The 18,381-nt window shown below is 46.5% G+C and overlaps 2 protein-coding genes across 2 annotated transcripts in view; one reads left to right on the top strand and one right to left on the bottom strand.

Annotated features, from left to right (window-relative positions):
- The first annotated feature begins 451 nt into the window (after positions 1–451).
- TTC1 (tetratricopeptide repeat domain 1) lies at positions 452–17,642 on the top strand. The gene is made up of 7 exons (XM_069763480.1): positions 452–752; positions 4,856–4,916; positions 9,841–9,953; positions 10,441–10,477; positions 12,897–13,045; positions 15,108–15,162; positions 15,252–17,642. Exons 1-7 carry the CDS (start codon positions 531–533, stop codon positions 15,383–15,385), a joined length of 771 nt encoding a protein of 256 aa, XP_069619581.1. The 5' UTR covers positions 452–530; the 3' UTR covers positions 15,386–17,642.
- PWWP2A (PWWP domain containing 2A) overlaps positions 14,188–18,381 on the bottom strand; it is a 48,237-nt gene continuing 44,043 nt past the window's right edge. Inside the window, exon 4 of the transcript XR_011320669.1 lies at positions 14,188–14,204. The gene's annotated coding sequence lies outside the window, so the exon portion shown is untranslated. The remainder of the gene's footprint in view (positions 14,205–18,381) is intronic.

The raw sequence follows: 18,381 nt of genomic DNA, 5'->3' as shown, positions 1-18,381 counted from the left end.
GCTGTCACTCTGTGAGGATTCTGACTAGACGTGTCGATCGTCGCTTGCATTGAGCGAGGCTGCACACATCTAGTCGGCACGTGACTGCATGTATGCAAATTGACCAACACTGGAGAATCCTCAGAGCGTACGCTCACTGTGAGGATTCACAAGTCTGCAGTCACATAGTGTGACTGCAGACTTGTAGCCTAAGGCCGGTCAACCCCTTTAAGGGGTTAATGTTACCTGAACAGATAACATTTGGATATAAATTGATATAAACAACCCCTTCGATGAATACATTATAATTTCCTACATTGACATTATTATATAAAGTTCTGTGGCTGAAAGAGAGCCTGTGTTTTTTTGTTCACTCGCAATAAAGTTTATTGAAGTCATGCCGCTCAAGAAAACAGAACGTGACGTCACCAGGCTGGAAACGATTTTTCCCGGATGTGACGTTTTGCGTCTCGATGAACCCGGAAGTGAACGCAGGAAGTGACGTTTTAGATATCGCTATAGTGACTCGAAAGCGATAGGAGCAGGGAGAGATGGAGGCTGCGGGGATTGAACGCTCTGGTGAGGAACTAGAAGAGGAGGACTTCCATGACTGCACCGAGGACCTTGCGGAAGCGAATAGGAAGGAGTCAGAGAGGGAAGGGGAGGCGGAACCAGAGAATGGAGAAGGTGCTGCATCGGGGGGAGAAGATGTGGAGCTGGATGAGAAGACGCTGCTGGAGATGGAGAAGGATCTGACCGAGGAGGAGAGAGAGGTGAGCAAAGATGGGATGGATGATGAGAGTAGTTGGATCTGACTGAGGGGGGAGAGAGAGGTGAGCAGTGATGGGATGGATGATGAGAGTAGTTGGATCTGAATGAGGAGGAGAGAGGCGAGCAATGATGGGATGGATGATGAGAGTGGTTGGACCTGACCGAGGAGGAGAGAGAGGTGAGCAATGATGGGATGGATGATGAGAGTAGTTGGATCTGACCGAGGAGGAGAGAGAGGCGAGCAATGATGGGATGGATGATGAGAGTAGTTGGATCTGACTGAGGGGGGAGAGAGAGGTGAGCAATGATGGGATGGATGATGAGAGTAGTTGGATCTGACTGAGGAGGAGAGAGAGGTGAGCAATGATGGGATGGATGATGAGAGTGGTTGGACCTGACTGAGGAGGAGAGAGAGGTGAGCAATGGTGGGATGGATGATGAGAGTAGTTGGACCTGACTGAGGAGAGAGGTGAGCAGTGATGGAATGGATGATGAGAGTAGTTGGATCTGAATGAGGAGGAGAGAGGCGAGCAGTGATGGGATGGATGATGAGAGTAGTTGGACCTGACTGAGGAGAGAGGTGAGCAGTGATGGAATGGATGATGAGAGTAGTTGGATCTGAATGAGGAGGAGAGAGGCGAGCAGTGATGGGATGGATGATGAGAGTAGTTGGATCTGACCGAGGAGGAGAGAGAGGTGAGCAATGATGGGATGGATGATGAGAGTAGTTGGATCTGACTGAGGGGGGAGAGAGAGGTGAGCAATGATGGGATGGATGATGAGAGTAGTTGGATCTGACCGAGGAGGAGAGAGAGGTGAGCAGTGATGGGATGGATGATTAGAGTAGTTGGATCTGACCGAGGAGGAGAGAGAGGTGAGCAATGATGGGATGGATGATGAGAGTAGTTGGATCTGACTGAGGGGGGAGAGAGAGGTGAGCAATGATGGGATGGATGATGAGAGTAGTTGGATCTGAATGAGGAGGAGAGAGGCGAGCAGTGATGGGATGGATGATGAGAGTAGTTGGATCTGACTGAGGGGGGAGAGAGAGGTGAGCAGGGATGGGATGGATGATGAGAGTAGTTGGATCTGACTGAGGAGGAGAGAGGCGAGCAGTGATGGGATGGATTATGAGAGTAGTTGGATCTGACTGAGGGGGGAGAGAGAGGTGAGCAGGGATGGGATGGATGATGAGAGTAGTTGGATCTGACTGAGGGGGAGAGAGGTGAGCAGTGATGGGATGGATGATGAGAGTAGTTGGATCTGACTGAGGGGGGAGAGAGAGGTGAGCAGGGATGGGATGGATGATGAGAGTAGTTGGATCTGACTGAGGGGGAGAGAGGTGAGCAGTGATGGGATGGATGATGAGAGTAGTTGGATCTGACTGAGGGGGGAGAGAGGTGAGCAATGATGGGATGGATGATGAGAGTAGTTGGGTCTGACTGAGGAGGAGAGAGAGGTGAGCAATGATGGGATGGATGATGAGAGTAGTTGGATCTGAATGAGGAGGAGAGAGAGGCGAGCAGTGATGGGATGGATGATGTGAGTAGTTGGATCTGACTGAGGGGGGAGCAGTGATGGGATGGATGATGAGAGTAGTTGGATCTGAATGAGGAGGAGAGAGAGGTGAGCAATGATGGGATGGATGAGAGTGGTTGGATCTGACCGAGGAGGAGAGAGATGTGAGCAATGATGGGATGGATGATGAGAGTGGTTGGATCTGAATGAGGAGGAGAGAGAGGTGAGCAATGATGGGATGGATGATGAGAGTAGTTGGATCTGAATGAGGAGAGAGAGGCGAGCAGTGATGGGATGGATGATGTGAGTAGTTGGATCTGACTGAGGGGGGAGCAGTGATGGGATGGATGATGAGAGTAGTTGGATCTGAATGAGGAGGAGAGAGAGGTGAGCAATGATGGGATGGATGAGAGTGGTTGGATCTGACCGAGGAGGAGAGAGATGTGAGCAATGATGGGATGGATGATGAGAGTGGTTGGACCTGACTGAGGGGGAGAGAAAGGTGAGCAATGATGGGATGGATGATGAGAGTGGTTGGACCTGACTGAGGGGGAGAGAAAGGTGAGCAATGATGGGATGGATGATGAGTAGTTGGACCTGACCAAGGAGGAGAGAGAGTTAAGCAATGATGGGCTGGATGATGGGAGTGGATGGACCTGATCGAGGAGGAGAGGGAGGTGAGCAATGATGGGATGGATGATGTGAGTAGTTGGACCTGACCGAGGATGAGAGTAGTTGGACCTGACCGAGGAGGTGAGAGAGGTGTGCAATGATGGGATGGATGATGAGTGGTTGGACCTAACCGAGGAGGAGAGAGAGGTGAGCAATGATGGGATGGATGATGAGAGTAGTTGGATCTGACTGAGGAGGAGAGAGAGGTGAGCAATGATGGGATGGATGATGAGAGTGGTTGGACCTGACTGAGGAGGAGAGAGAGGTGAGCAATGGTGGGATGGATGATGAGTGGTTGGACCTGACCGAGGAGGAGAGAGGTGAGCAATGATGGGATGGATGATGAGAGTGGTTGGACCTGACTGAGGAGGAGAGAGAGGTGAGCAATGGTGGGATGGATGATGAGAGTAGTTGGATCTGACTGAGGAGGAGAGAGAGGTGAGCAATGATGGGATGGATGATGAGTGGTTGGACCTGACCGAGGAGGAGAGAGGTGAGCAATGATGGGATGGATGATGAGAGTAGTTGGACCTGACTGAGGAGGAGAGAGAGGTGAGCAATGGTGGGATGGATGATGAGAGTAGTTGGACCTGACTGAGGAGAGAGGTGAGCAGTGATGGAATGGATGATGAGAGTAGTTGGATCTGAATGAGGAGGAGAGAGGCGAGCAGTGATGGGATGGATGATGAGTAGTTGGACCTGACTGAGGAGAGAGGTGAGCAGTGATGGAATGGATGATGAGAGTAGTTGGATCTGAATGAGGAGGAGAGAGGCGAGCAGTGATGGGATGGATGATGAGAGTAGTTGGATCTGACCGAGGAGGAGAGAGAGGTGAGCAATGATGGGATGGATGATGAGAGTAGTTGGATCTGACTGAGGGGGGAGAGAGAGGTGAGCAATGATGGGATGGATGATGAGAGTAGTTGGATCTGACCGAGGAGGAGAGAGAGGTGAGCAGTGATGGGATGGATGATGAGAGTAGTTGGATCTGACTGAGGGGGAGAGAGGTGAGCAGTGATGGGATGGATGATGAGAGTAGTTGGATCTGACTGAGGGGGGAGAGAGGTGAGCAATGATGGGATGTATGATGAGAGTAGTTGGGTCTGACTGAGGAGGAGAGAGAGGTGAGCAATGATGGGATGGATGATGAGAGTAGTTGGATCTGAATGAGGAGGAGAGAGAGGCGAGCAGTGATGGGATGGATGATGTGAGTAGTTGGATCTGACTGAGGGGGGAGCAGTGATGGGATGGATGATGAGAGTAGTTGGATCTGAATGAGGAGGAGAGAGAGGTGAGCAATGATGGGATGGATGAGAGTGGTTGGATCTGACCGAGGAGGAGAGAGATGTGAGCAATGATGGGATGGATGATGAGAGTGGTTGGACCTGACTGAGGGGGAGAGAAAGGTGAGCAATGATGGGATGGATGATGAGAGTGGTTGGACCTGACTGAGGGGGAGAGAAAGGTGAGCAATGATGGGATGGATGATGAGTAGTTGGACCTGACCAAGGAGGAGAGAGAGTTAAGCAATGATGGGCTGGATGATGGGAGTGGATGGACCTGATCGAGGAGGAGAGGGAGGTGAGCAATGATGGGATGGATGATGTGAGTAGTTGGACCTGACCGAGGATGAGAGTAGTTGGACCTGACCGAGGAGGTGAGAGAGGTGTGCAATGATGGGATGGATGATGAGTGGTTGGACCTAACCGAGGAGGTGAGAGAGGTGTGCAATGATGGGATGGATGATGGGAATGATTGGACTTTCTGTGAAGCCCATTGCTGTAATGTGGGGTCTTTCGCTCGGGACCCCCTGTGCGGCTCTTGCCATGTGAATATTCCTCTTTATGGTCGGCCGTGTTCACACTTGCAGCAATGATCTCTGTATGGGAAGTGATGTGACCTTATCTGTTCATAGGAAAGAAGAAAGCAAAGCAGCGAGATAAAGGAAGAAGGAAACGAGCTCTTCAAGAAAGGAGGTGAGCGCCCGTCTGCTTAATGGTAAGGCAGGCAAATAAAGGGGCGTGTGCAGATTAAAAAATATATATATATATTAAAGGGTTTTTTCCTGTCTGACTGTGCCTTATTCACCTTTCCTGGGTCAAGCGCTGCTTCCGGTTTCTGTTGTTTGCTCTGCTGACATCACCAGATGATAACGTAGCTGAGTGGGTGCCGTCAACCTGGGCAGAAGTGATTGACTGCAGCGCTGCTGACAATAACAGACACTGGGGGGAGAGGCTGAATAAAGCCCACTTTTGTTTTGACCTATTGCGGCACGGAGGTCACTTTTTCGTTCATCTGAGGGCCTCGTTTACCTTCTGGCATTCATCAGCCGGATTACATTTTGTTTATATTTTTTTGCTAACAGTCATTATATTTATACTTTTGTAGACTCCATCATTGCAAATTTGACTGACATACATATTATTATTATTATTATGCATTTTTATAGCGCCATTTATTCCATGGCGCTTTACATGTGAATACGGGGCAAATATAGACAAATACATTAAACATGAGCAGATAACAAGGCACACGAGTACATAAGGAGGGAGGACCCTGCCCGCGAGGGCTCACAGTCTGCAGGGGGTGGGTGAGGATACACTAGGAGAGGGAAGAGCTGGCTGTGCGGCTGTTCAGTAGGTTGAGGATCACTGCAGGCTGTAGGCTTGTCGGAAGAGGTGGGTCTTCAGGTTCTTTTTGAAGGTTTCTATGGTAGGCGCAAGTCTGATGTGTTGGGGTAGAGAGTTCCAGAGTATGGGGGAAGCACGGGAGAAGTCTTGGATGCGGTTATGGGAAGAAGAGATGAGAGGGGAGTAGAGAAGGAGGTCTTGGGAGGATCGGAGGTCGCGTGTAGGTAGGTACCGGGAGACCATGTCACAGATGTATGGAGGAGACAGGTTGTGGATGGCTTTGTATGTCAGTGTGAGGGTTTTGAACTGGAGTCTCTGGGCGATAGGAAGCCAGTGAAGGGCTTGACACAGGGGAGAGGCTGGGGAATAGCGGGGGGACAGGTGGATTAGTCGGGCAGCAGAGTGTAGGATGGATTGGAGTGGTGCCAGAGTGCTAGAGGGGAGTCCAGAGAGTAGGAGGTTGCAGTAGTCGAGGCGGGAGATGATAAGGGCATGCACTAGCGTTTTTGCAGTGTTGCGGTCAAGGAAAGCACGGATTCGGGAAATATTTTTGAGTTTGAGACGACAGGAGGAGGCAAGGGCTTGGATATGTGGCTTGAAAGAGAGGGCAGAGTCGAGGATCACCCCGAGGCACCGGGCGTGTGGGACTGGGGATAGTGAGCAGCCATTGGCATTGATGGATAGGTCTGGTGGAGGGGTAGAGTGAGATGGGGGAAAGATGATGAATTCTGTTTTGTCCATGTTCAGTTGTAGAAAGCGAGCAGAAAAGAAGGCTGAAATGGCAGACAGTGCGGGATTTTGGTAAGCAAGGAGGAGAGGTCAGGTCCGGAGAGGTAGATCTGCGTGTCGTCAGCGTAGAGATGGTACTGCATACCGTGGGATTCTATGAGCTGTCCCAGGCCGAAAGTGTAGATGGAGAAGAGTAGGGGTCCTAGAACAGAGCCTTGAGGAACACCGACTGACAAGGGGCGAAGTGAGGAGGTGGTGTGGGGGAGGGAGACACTGAATGTTCGGTCTGTCAGATATGACGAGATCCAGGAAAGGGCCAAGTCTGTGATGCCAAGGGATGAGAGGATTTGTAGCAAAAGGGAGTGGTCTACAGTGTCAAAGGCAGAAGACAAGTCCAGGAGAAGGAGGACAGAGTAGTGTCGCTTGCTCCTGGCAGTTAGTAGGTCATTGGTGACTTTAGTTAGGGCATTGGTTGTTATTATATTGATTTTTTTTTTTTTTTTTTTTACCACTGGGTATTTTATATTCCAGTGATCATAATCTGTTTATTTGACACATGTAGATATGATATTGTACCTGTCGCACTTTTTTCATGATTTTCCTTGCTTCTAGTGTGTTTTTTTTTTTTTTACTTTTTGTGCCTTTCTAATACATTCAATAAACATCACATTTTATTACTGGAATCATTTCATCACTCAAATTGAACTGAGGTGACGCTTAGTTATTTCTTTTGTTGTCCTATAATAAAGGGGCTGAAATAAAACATAGACTATGATTCATTAAGACTGGCCTGTTATGCGCTAGTCGTCTCAATGATGGGCAAGCAGGAATAAGACGCCACTTAGCCCCTTCATGACCGATGGCGTATATTTATGCCATCCGCCGTGTCCCTGCCTTCGATGAGGCCTATGACACTGAGTGTGTATCTTTCCCTGCACATGATGGCTGACATAATCAGCCATCATGTGCCTCTAACACACGCAGGTGCATCTGTGATAGATTGGCAGCCGTTAACCAGTTACATTTCGCTGTCATTCACTGATGGCATTTAACACCCACCTGCCCATGACAGAGAGTAAAAAGTAAAAAAGTATTTTAAACACAAGTTCAAACCACCCTACTTTTGCCCCATTAAAGATAAAAACATTTAAAAAAAAAAAAAAAATACACATATTTGGCATTGCTGTGTTCAGAAACGCCCAATCTAATAAAGTATAAATTAAATTAATCTGATTGATAAATGGCGTAAGGAGAAAAAAAAACAAACAGAATTACCGTTTTTTGGTCGCCACAACTTTTGCAGTCATAGGAGATCAAAACATCGTATCTGCCCCAAAATGGTATCAATAAAAAACATCAGCATAGGGTGCAAAATATAAGCCATCACCCAGCCCCAGATGCCGAAAAATGGAGACACTGCGGGTCTCGGAAAACGGCGGCAAACACAAAAACTATGTTTCATACAAAGTTCGCCATTTTCTTTCACCACTTAAGTGAAAAAAAATAACCTATACATGATTGGTATCTGTGTCCTCGTACTGACCTGGGGAATCATAATGGCGGGTCAGTTTTACCTTTATAGTGAACGTGGTAAATAAAAACCCAAAATTAATTTAATTTTTTTTATTGTAATTTCACCACAGTTGGAATTTTTTTCCCCCCCATTTTCCAGTATACTATATGGTAAAATCAATGGTGTCGTTCAAAAGTACAACTCGTTCCACAAAAAATAAGCCCTCGCATGATCATAGTGCCGAAAAGATATGAAGTTGTGGCTCTCGGAAGGAGGAAAGGAAAAAAACGAAAAATGGCATAAGGGGTGGAAGGGTTAATGAATCAGGCACATCTTATTAGTGGTCTGCGCCTCCATGCTCCTCGCCTGAAGTGTAAGGCTATGTGCACATGTTCAGGATTTCTTGTAGAAAATTCCTGAGAATTCCGGACATTTTCTGCAAGAAATCCGCATGCGTTTTTGCCGCGGTTTTGACGCGTTTTTGCCGCGGTTTTTTCCGGACACTTCCCAATGCATTTTGGAGTGGGAAATCCGCAAAAAAAAAAAACGGAAAATTAATGAACATGCTGCGTTTTTTGCCGCGATGCGTTTTTTTTCGCGGAAAAAAACGCATCATGTGCACAAAACATGCGGAATTCATTCTAAATGATGGGATGCTTATTGTATGCGGTTTTTTGGCGGTTTTATAGCGTTTTTATCGGGGAAAACCGCGAAAAAACCGCAACGTGTGAACACAGCCTAAGGGTATATGCAAAAAAAACACAGCATTTTACTAATGCAGCAAAGTGAATGAGATTTCTGAAATCCGACTTGTTTTTTCCATGCAGTTGTGAATCAGTGTCATGTCTGCAGCATGGCAATTCTGTTGGACTTTTTCACCTTTTCTAACGCCGTAAAAAAAAAAAAAAAAAAACCTTAAAAAAGGCAGATATTTTACAGCATTTTATAGCATTTTTCCAGCCAACACATCAGGAGTTGCAAAAGAATTTTCAGCTGCACATTTTGCACATGCCCTAACTCCGGTAAGGGACTGGAGTAACATTTATGGCATAAGGAACACTGCCTTTTTTAGTGACTTTGTCGGTAGGCGTTGCCACGCCCTGTTGACCTCTTCCCCAGCTGTGCCCGATTTTCTGTCGAAAACTGGAGTGAAATTCACCAAAAGTCTCAGATATTTTGAACAAATATTATGCGACATTTGAATCGTGGCCACAGGTTTTATTTCTCCTATGCGTTTCGGAGAGATTGGCTGCTAAAGTTTAGTGCACCGAATATTCTAATTTTACCCTCAGGAAAAAGGGGTGATAGCATTGCCTAACCATAAGAAGGCATCATCATGCGAGGAGTAATAAAAGTAACATCCCCATTCACCCAGAGAAGGCCAGAACTGGCTTTTTCAATGTGATTTACTCTATCCATGGTGCTCACCATCACTACAAGCTGTGGGAGAGGAGAGAGGTTCTGCGATTTAATGTCATTACAAAGATCCAGGGCATTGGACGTTGCAGCTCTACTCTGCCGGCACTGTCATGTCATTACATTATGGAAGACACAACAATGCTGGCAGAGGAGAGCTGCAGAGTGTGGCAAGACTTGTTACGTACATTGTCTGGTTTAAAGGCATTATTCCTCAATCTCTGGGATAGATCTAGTGTGTTTTAAATAGATCAGGCTGCAAAAGTTTTCCTTCTATGATGCTGCCTTCTTATGATTGGGTAACATCATACAGGGGGAAAAGTAAATGCGCCCAGAGGAGAATTTCTGTTAATGCCTCTTGGTTGTAGGGGAAAATAGCATCTTAGCTGATATGAGCTCCAGAATCCAATATCTGCACAACTAAGAGGAGAAATAAGAAAACCTATTTTAGATTTTTTTTTTAATCTTCAGCCCCAGTTTAACATGTAAGAAGTGGTGAAAGGTCCTCTGTACATCACCATTAAAGGTAGATTCTGACCTCTTGTTGTAGGCACCAATGATGTATCTTTCTACGTTTCTGAGTTAGTGATTATTCTTCTGCCTTTTCCTCAGATTTCGTTGAAGCCGAAGACGTCTACTCTCAGGCCCTTCTGAAGTGCCCGGCCTTTTACCATAAAGAGAGGGCTATTCTGTACTCTAACCGAGCGGCGGCCAGAATAAAACAGGTAAACGTTACGTGTGAATAGAAATTTTCCTGTTCTAAAGTTATGGCCGATCCCATGAATAAAATGGGCAGTGAATGTGCAAGGACGGGATGGTTCCCTTGGGGCGCTCTGCACTGAGGCATCAGGTTTGTAGGGGAACAAACTGTGAAGGAGCCCGTCATTTCCAGGGTTGTGATGCTATACCCATCGCGAGGGTCCGCGTCTTTCAGCAGCGCAGCTGTTGTGACAGGCGGAGGTCAGTGCATGTTGGGTGTCGGAAGCTTTTGCCGGCATACAGTGTAATGTGACCAGGTTCTTACATTGGTGAAGGTGAGAGGCGCTATCCATCCATTCGACCCAGCTTGTCTCTGGCGGTACCAGGAGTGGAAAACTTGATGTTAGACCTTTCCACTGTCAATGCTTTGCCAGAAATTGGGAATTGGGGTCTCGAAACATATAGGGAGGGTCTAACAGTTCCAATGTAACCTGCTTCTTATGTATTTCACAGGACAAGACAGAACCTGCAATAGCAGACTGTACAAAAGGCATGTATGCACAATTTACCTACTTTACCCCTGTCTGGTAGTGAATTTATATTAGTATGATTTATTATTATCTTAATGATTGCCGTCCAAGTGCGATAGAACAAAATATCGGATCACACATGGACCAATGTTATTCTATGGGGCCGTGCACAGGTCCGATGTTTTCATTGGACCGAGCCGGTCCGCGGAAGAAATCGCACCATAGACTATCTGCATTCTATATTCAGATAGTACTCTGCCATGAATTCAGTGAGTCTGTGAAGGTAAGGAGGCTTATTCCCCGTGCAATGCTCCTCCGGGAAATTTAATATGCAAATTGCCTCTTCAGAGCTGACGAGGACTTACGGTAACTCTATAGCGCCACCTGTTGGAAGCAACATTCCTAAAGTCACTGTCGACCCATTAACGGGCCTTGCAATATGACTTGGGATAATTCAGTATGTCACTTTCCACAAGGAGAAACGTTACCCCTTAGACCCCAGGCCAGAGCCTCTCACTTAGTCCAATCATTTCTCATACTTTGCACTGACCAGGGGCAATACCCCGAAACACCGTGTCTGCAAATTGAGATTCTGATTTGGCTTTTATCCTAAGTCATATTGCAAGACTCGTTAAAGAGTCGACAGTGAGTTGTAGGATCGCTGCTTCCATCAGGTGGCGCTATAGCAGTGGTCCCCAACTCCAGGCCTCGAGGGCCGCCAACAGTGCAGGTTTTCAGGATTTCCTTAGTATTGCACAGGGGTTGGAATCATCACCTGTGCAGATGATCACATTACCACCGATGCAATACTAAAGAAATCCTGAAAACCTGCACTGTTGGCGGCCCTCGAGGCCTGGAGTTGGGGACCCCTGCGCTATAGTGTTCAAGTCCTAGTCCTTTCTGAAGAGAGTTTGTATAGTAAGTCTGTGGAAATCATTGGACTGCACTCGGGTGACAGAATGGAGAAGATAGAAGAAAACATTTCTCCATCTTCTCCTCATCCAAGAGAATCTGATCACACAATGATCAGAGTGTGATTAGCATAATCGACCCGATTTTCTCGGCTGAGAGAGGATCCGGTCGTGTACACTTAGCCTTACAGTAACAGGACTCATGCACTGCAGTACCCGAGTATTGCATGAGATCCGCTATAAAATCATTCAGGTAAACGTTACAAAAAAAAAGAAAAACTGCCTAAAACGACGCCTCTCCATTACTAAGTCGTGAGCTTGATGTCACTGGACAATACAAAGGTGACATCAACCCCGCAAATATGAACCTCACTACAAGGCAAGTTGGAAGAGCCGGGCAAAGCACCAGAATTTGCACATCTAATAGAGGCGCCTTTTCTGGGGCAGTTGCGGGCTGCTTTTTTTTAGGCCAATATCCAAGGCCCCTTACTAGCTGTCTGCTTTAGCTTGGCTGGTTGGCAAAATGGGGAGGACTCCACGCCATTCTTTTAAATTATTATATTATAAATTATATATATATATTTTTTAAACGCATGGGGACTCCTCTAGTCTTGATAACCAGCCATGATACAGAAGAGGGTTGCAAACTTTTTACCTCTGGTCACAGCTGCGGGCGAGGGAGGCGTGGCTCTCTGATCAGCAGTAATGATCTTACCATGTGCCAAATACTGGATGTTCGGGCCTCCAATCATGTGAATGGGGTTTGGGTACTGTTCCGGTAACCAAACTTTTTTTAACTGTTCGGCCAGCCCGAACATGAGAGGGTTCGCCCATCACTACTTCTCATTGACCTATGACTTACAGTTGTGTCAGACGTCTGCTTCATGAGCTTGCATCTTTCCTGGCAGATGATGGCTGTGTTGTTATTGAGCCATCATCTGCCACTAACAGCCGCGCGTGGAGTGGAATGGAGCTGCTTCCCCCCCACCCCCCGTGGCTGTGAAATTAAGTTACGCTATCAATCTCTTAACAGCCACGATGCAGCGTTCACGAGGCGCTGATGAGTTGCCAGGATCAAAATTGGCTATATCACTAAGGGTATGTGCACACTTTGCGGATTTTGCTGCGGATCCGCAGCAGTTTCCCATGAGTTTACAGTACAATGTAAACCTATGGGAAACTAAATCCGTAGTGCACATGCTGCGGAAAAAAACGCGCAGAAACGCAGCGTTTTATTTTCCGCAGCATGTCAATTCTTTGTGCGGAATCCGCAGCGTTTTTACACCTGCTCCAATAGAAAACTGCAGATGTAAAACCGCAGCGGAATTCGCAATAGAAACCGCGATAAATCCGCAGGAAAAAACGCAGCGGTTTTGCACTGCGGATTTATCAAGTCCTCTGCGGAAAAATCCGCAGAGGATCTTTCTACGTGTGCACATACCCTAAGGGGTTATTTTATTTTTTCATTTATCTATTTTATTATTACAATATATTATTTGCTTTTATTATTTATTTTTTTTCTCTGTAGCAATAGAGTTAAATCCCGACTATATCCGCGCGCTGCTGAGGAGGGCTGAACTCTACGAGAAGACTGATAAGCTAGATGAGGCCCTGGCAGATTACAAATCAGTCCTAGAAAAAGACCTGTCATGTCGCCAAGCCAAAGACGCCTGCATGGTAAGGGGCACCGCCGGCTTTCATCACAATGAGGTGATCAGACTGGTATTTATAAAAGATCAGAAACCTGCCCTTATTACTTGAACGGGTGGTTCTGCTGCTGGTCTGAAAGTGATTGTGTATTGCTAGGAGGGTATTCCATAACTATGATTGGGGAGATGCAGCCTTTGGGACACTCATTGATCCCTGGGATGAAAGGGCTGCATCACTAATTTAGCACTGCGGCCCCTTTGCTGGTTGTCCTGCAAAACTTCAGCCTGGCTGCTTTTGTACGGTGAAAGACCATACTCTGGATTAGTGGTGGGTCCATGCTCTGGATTAGTGGTGGCTCCATGCTCGGGATTAGTGCTGGGCCCATGCTCGGGATTAGTGCTGGGCCCATGCTCGGGATTAGTGCTGGGCCCATGCTCGGGATTAGTGCTGGGCCCATGCTCTGGATTAGTGCTGGGCCCATGCTCGGGATTAGTGCTGGGCCCATGCTCAGGATTTAATGCTGGGCCCATGCTTGGGATTTAATGCTGGGCCCATGCTCGGGATTAGTGCTGGGTCCATGCTCGGGATTGGTGCTGGGCCGTGCTCGGGATTAGTGCTGGGCCCATGCTCGGGATTAGTGCTGGGCCCATGCTCGGGATTAGTGCTGGGTCCATAGGTCACTGATTTGTTCTCACATATTCTAGTGATGTGCTATCTCCTCAGAAGGGAAATACCCCTTTACGTCACTATCCAATTCCTATACCTGCTGGCAGAACGGTGCCATAAATCTTTTACATTTGGCTTAGTTATGGCGGCAACGGCACGTCTCTTGCATCAAGAAATGATCAGGCATGTTAAAATCTAACATGCCCAATCTACGTATTCTTCACATTTGCTGAGGGGCCCCTATTTAGCTAACTTAAATCTACGGTTTTGGAGACGAGCACACGCAGAGCCACATTTCCAGTGATTGTAAAGGGAATCCATCAGCAGGTTTAGTTATCTAATCTTGACAGTAATACCATGTAGGGACAGAGACCTGATTCCAGCCATATGTCACTTACTGGGAGCAGTAGTCATGATATAATCAGTTTTCTCTGCTACAGATCTACCAGTGCTCTGAATGCTGAGCTGGGTATAACCCCGCCCACACCACTGGCTGCTTTATGTAAGTATACACAGAAAGCTGCCAATCAGTGCTGGGGGTGTGGTTGGACCAGGAGGTACATGATGCCTAGTCCTGTGTCCTGCTGATAAAACACTGATTTTATTGAAACAAAAACACAGTCTAGAAAGTGACTGTCATGCTGCTGCAGAGCAGTATAACGCAAGCTCCACCAGAGGGAGCTTGAGAGGGAAGTGAGACTGCGTACACAGAGAAGCACCACAGAGCAGCAGCACAGGCGCCACCAAGTGGCAAGAGAGTGGTCAGACAAGCCGAGTCAAACTACAATCAGAGGCAGAGGCAAAAAGGATAAACGGTATACATGGTCAGAAAACAAGCCAGGAGGTTCAGCAGTGGTCAGAAGCGGATAAGACAGTCAGAAAGCAGAAGCGAGTCCAAATACGAGCCAAGTCAGGAACCAGAGAATCAAACAGAGAAACGCTGGGAAGAGGGCAGACAGGGAGTCAACAGACACGGGACAAGTCAGGGATCACAGCAGGACAAATCAAGAGTTACCAGAGTCAGGTTCACACGCCAAAGGCAGAACTATAGCTGACACCACCAGCAAGATGCCTGGGAGCTATATAGCAAACCTGGGCCCAGAATGAGGCAGAGCAAAGTTAACCCTTGAAATGATCCGCCCGGAAAAAGAGCAGACAGGACTAAACCCTGGAACGGATCATGACAGTGACACAGCACTGGAATCTGTGTCTCTGCCCCTTTATCATGCTGCTCCGATTACATAGCAAAAACTTGCTCTCAAATTCCCTTTAATGGTAGAACAACACACCCCGTATTCTCAGTTCTATATTTTAGTAATTGACATTTTGCACATGGTCCTAATCTTTATGTAAAGTGAGTTTTTTCTGAAGTGAAACCTTTAACGCTATAATTGTTTTGTTTTTTTTTTTGTTTTTTATAAAGCGTTTGCCCAGGCAGATCGATGAAAGAAATGAGCGTTTAAAGGAGGAAATGATAAGTAAGCGGATCACACAAAGCTTCTACCTTATGAACACTACAACCTCTACCGGCTGTAATATCTTACACTGCGTCTTGTCTTATTCTCAGGCAAATTAAAGGATTTGGGAAACCTGGTCCTTAAGCCTTTCGGACTCTCCACCCAGAACTTTCAGGTCAACCAGGACGCTAACACCGGCTCGTACTCCATCAACTTTGTGCAAAATCGCAACGATAACAGATGATCGGTGTCCAGCTGAAGGGAGCGGATCGTCACAAGGTCGGAACAGACCGGAGTCATTCTCCTTCCTGATGTCATCCTCAGATACGTCACTTCATTACACGGAGCCCGCCTGCCATCCGTATCTATAAATATTGCTTTTTTTTTTTTTTTTTTTTGCTTTCCCACTTTGTATCTGGCTGTGATACGGTGAGAGCGGTTGGAACAGACAGCAGTCCTCGTTAAGTCACGGTTCGTGTTTGTGCGCCGATCAATGTTTTAACTATTGGGACTAGAAATATATGAATTATTTAAAAGGAACAAACAAAAATCCCATTTGATAATTAAGGGAAAAGGTTTTGCAGCAAGATCCTGAATGAAACCAACCATTGCCTCGGGCGCAACCCACTTTATCTATATGACCTGTCATCTTTTTTTTTTGGGGGGGGGGCGTTTACTGTGTATTCTTGATTTTAATAGGGTGACAGACAGCTGTAATCTAGGGGACAACAGTTACATTTGTTAGGTTTTTGCATTTTATATAATGGCTGGTGGTCTGCCAGAGCCCCACCGATCAAAAGAACAGGGGTACTCGCTGTCTCGTGTCAATGGCGCTATACTGAGCATGTGCAACCACTGCTCCATTCGCTGCTCTGGTCTTGCGTGCACATTGAAAATTTGGGCTACCCATTCTTGGGATTGGTGGGGTCCCTCAGCTGCTTATATATTTATCATCAATTCTTTTAGATAGGTGATATTCCCATTTAGACATTTATCAGGGAAGAAAATATTAAAGGAGTTTTCCACTATTGGGTAACCGGTTATTGATGAGCCCACAAAGTTAGCAGGAAAATTTTTTTTTTTTTTAAAAACTTAACGCTACTTCTCCATCCTCTGCCAGCCAGTTATTGCTCCCCTCCTTGTACACCAGGGGTGTCAAACTGCATTCCTCGAGGGCTGCAAACAGGTCACGTTTTCAGGATTTCCTTGTACTGCACAGGTGATAATTTAATCACCAACTCATTATTTGTGTAGGTGATTAAATTATCACCTGTGCAGTACAAGGAAATCCTGGAAACATGACCTGTTTGCAGCCCTCGAGGAATGCAGTTTGACACCCCTGTTGTACAGATTAATAAGAAATTATCTAATGATTTAAAGGGAAGGTCTACCTTTTGCATCTTTATTTCATTTGCACTAATTGTCTGGACAAAGCGACTGTGGACGTCATGCTGATTGACAGTCGGCTCCCTGCGGTGAGGAAGTGGGGAGCCGGCAATCAATCAGCATGACATCAGCAGAGACGCCCCGTCACCAGAGCAGAGCGGAAGAGAAGAAGTCTGTCAGGACAGAATTACTGCGGACGTCATGCTGATTTACAGTCGGCTCCTCGCAGTGAGGAAGTGGGGAGCCGGCAATCAATCAGCATGACATCAGCAGAGACGCCCTGTCACCAGAGCGGAAGAGAAGTGTCAGGACAGAATTACTGCGGACGTCATGCTGATTGACAGTCTCTCCCCGCTGTGAAGAAGTGGGGAGCCGGCAATCAATCGGCATGACAGCAGAGACGCCCTGTCACCAGAGCAGAGCCGACAAGAAGAAGCTGCCCTGTCTATGGATGTAAGCAGGGGAATTGCATAGGAGTGAGGTCTGTGACTCCTCTGACCAGGGAGAGACCTGTGCCAGGCAGGTAGTTGTTAATCAAGATCTTGGACCTATACGCAGAAATAATAATAGAAGTCCCGGATAACCCCTCTAATGTCCACAGTGGTCTACAGAAATCTCCCGACTGCGATGGGGAGTTTGTCAAAAGTTTAGCAGAGCACCAGTAAAACACAATTGTAGCAGAGGATGTAAGAAATCATAATTAAAGGGATTATTTACTACTGGACAAACTCTTATTAATGGCCAGCCACAGAGTGCTGCACAAAGTTAAAAAAAAAAAAAAGAAAAAAGTGGGGTTTGCAGCTGGTTAGTGGCTGCTGCTTTGCTGCAATAGTCGCCTGACTATGTTTATGGTGCACACTATATAGTAAGCATGGATCTTCCACCGTTACACATACTTTTTAGAAAAAAAAAAGACATGACTAGGGGTGAAAAATTTCCAAGTTATGGCAAAAACATGATGCGCCATCCTTTTGTAAGTTTTTTTTTTTTTTTCTTCCAGAAAGTGGTATAAATGCTGAAAGTGTACCCCTCTGTATCTGCTATGATACTCCCTTTAATTAGTACCTTCCCAGAAATTAAATCTTATGACAACACTCGCCACAAAATTTACAAAACATTCATCTTTATTGAGTTTACAAGTTCTCTTGCATGGACGTAACACTTGAAATAAAATAATATAAAAAAATACCACATGGAGTCTTTCAAACCACACAAACAATTTTTAAATATCAGATCACAAGAAAATAAGACTAGAAAGTAAAGTTCTCAGCAGAGAAATCCAGATCTGGAAGAAGTGCTACTCTTTACATGCCATGTTCAGCGGAAGCAGGTTAACGCTATAACAGATTAGTCACTACGCTGTAATTATAGATAAGAATAACTTGTAGTTCTGTCATCTTACAATCACATGATGCCCATATCCATTGGACACCTTACAGATGGGTATGACGGTCTTGGTCCCAATCCATTAATGTTCATGGAATGGACCGTGTCGTGTCTATGGCAGGAAAGGGTCTGGAACAGGTGGCTGAGTGTACACATCCAATGGTGAGTATTGCTCACTTAAAGGGACACTGTCACCTGAATTTGGAGGGAACAATCTTCAGCCATGGAGGTGGGGTTTTCGGGTGTTTGATACACCCTTTCATTACCCGCTGGCTGCATGCTGGCTGCAATATTGGATTGAAGTTCATTCTCTGTCCTCCGTAGTACATGCCTGCGCAAGGCAAGATTGCCTTGTGCAGGCATGTACTACGGAGGACAGAGAATGAACTTCAATCCAATATTGCAGCCAGCGGGTAAGGAAAGGGTGTATCAAACACCCGAAAACCCCGCCTCCATGGCTGAAGATTG

Source organism: Ranitomeya imitator, chromosome 4 (assembly GCF_032444005.1).
Source record: "Ranitomeya imitator isolate aRanImi1 chromosome 4, aRanImi1.pri, whole genome shotgun sequence".
NCBI classification, from domain to species: domain Eukaryota; kingdom Metazoa; phylum Chordata; class Amphibia; order Anura; family Dendrobatidae; genus Ranitomeya; species Ranitomeya imitator.
Note: the sequence above shows the minus strand (reverse complement) of the source record. Positions and strands in the feature narration are given on the sequence as shown.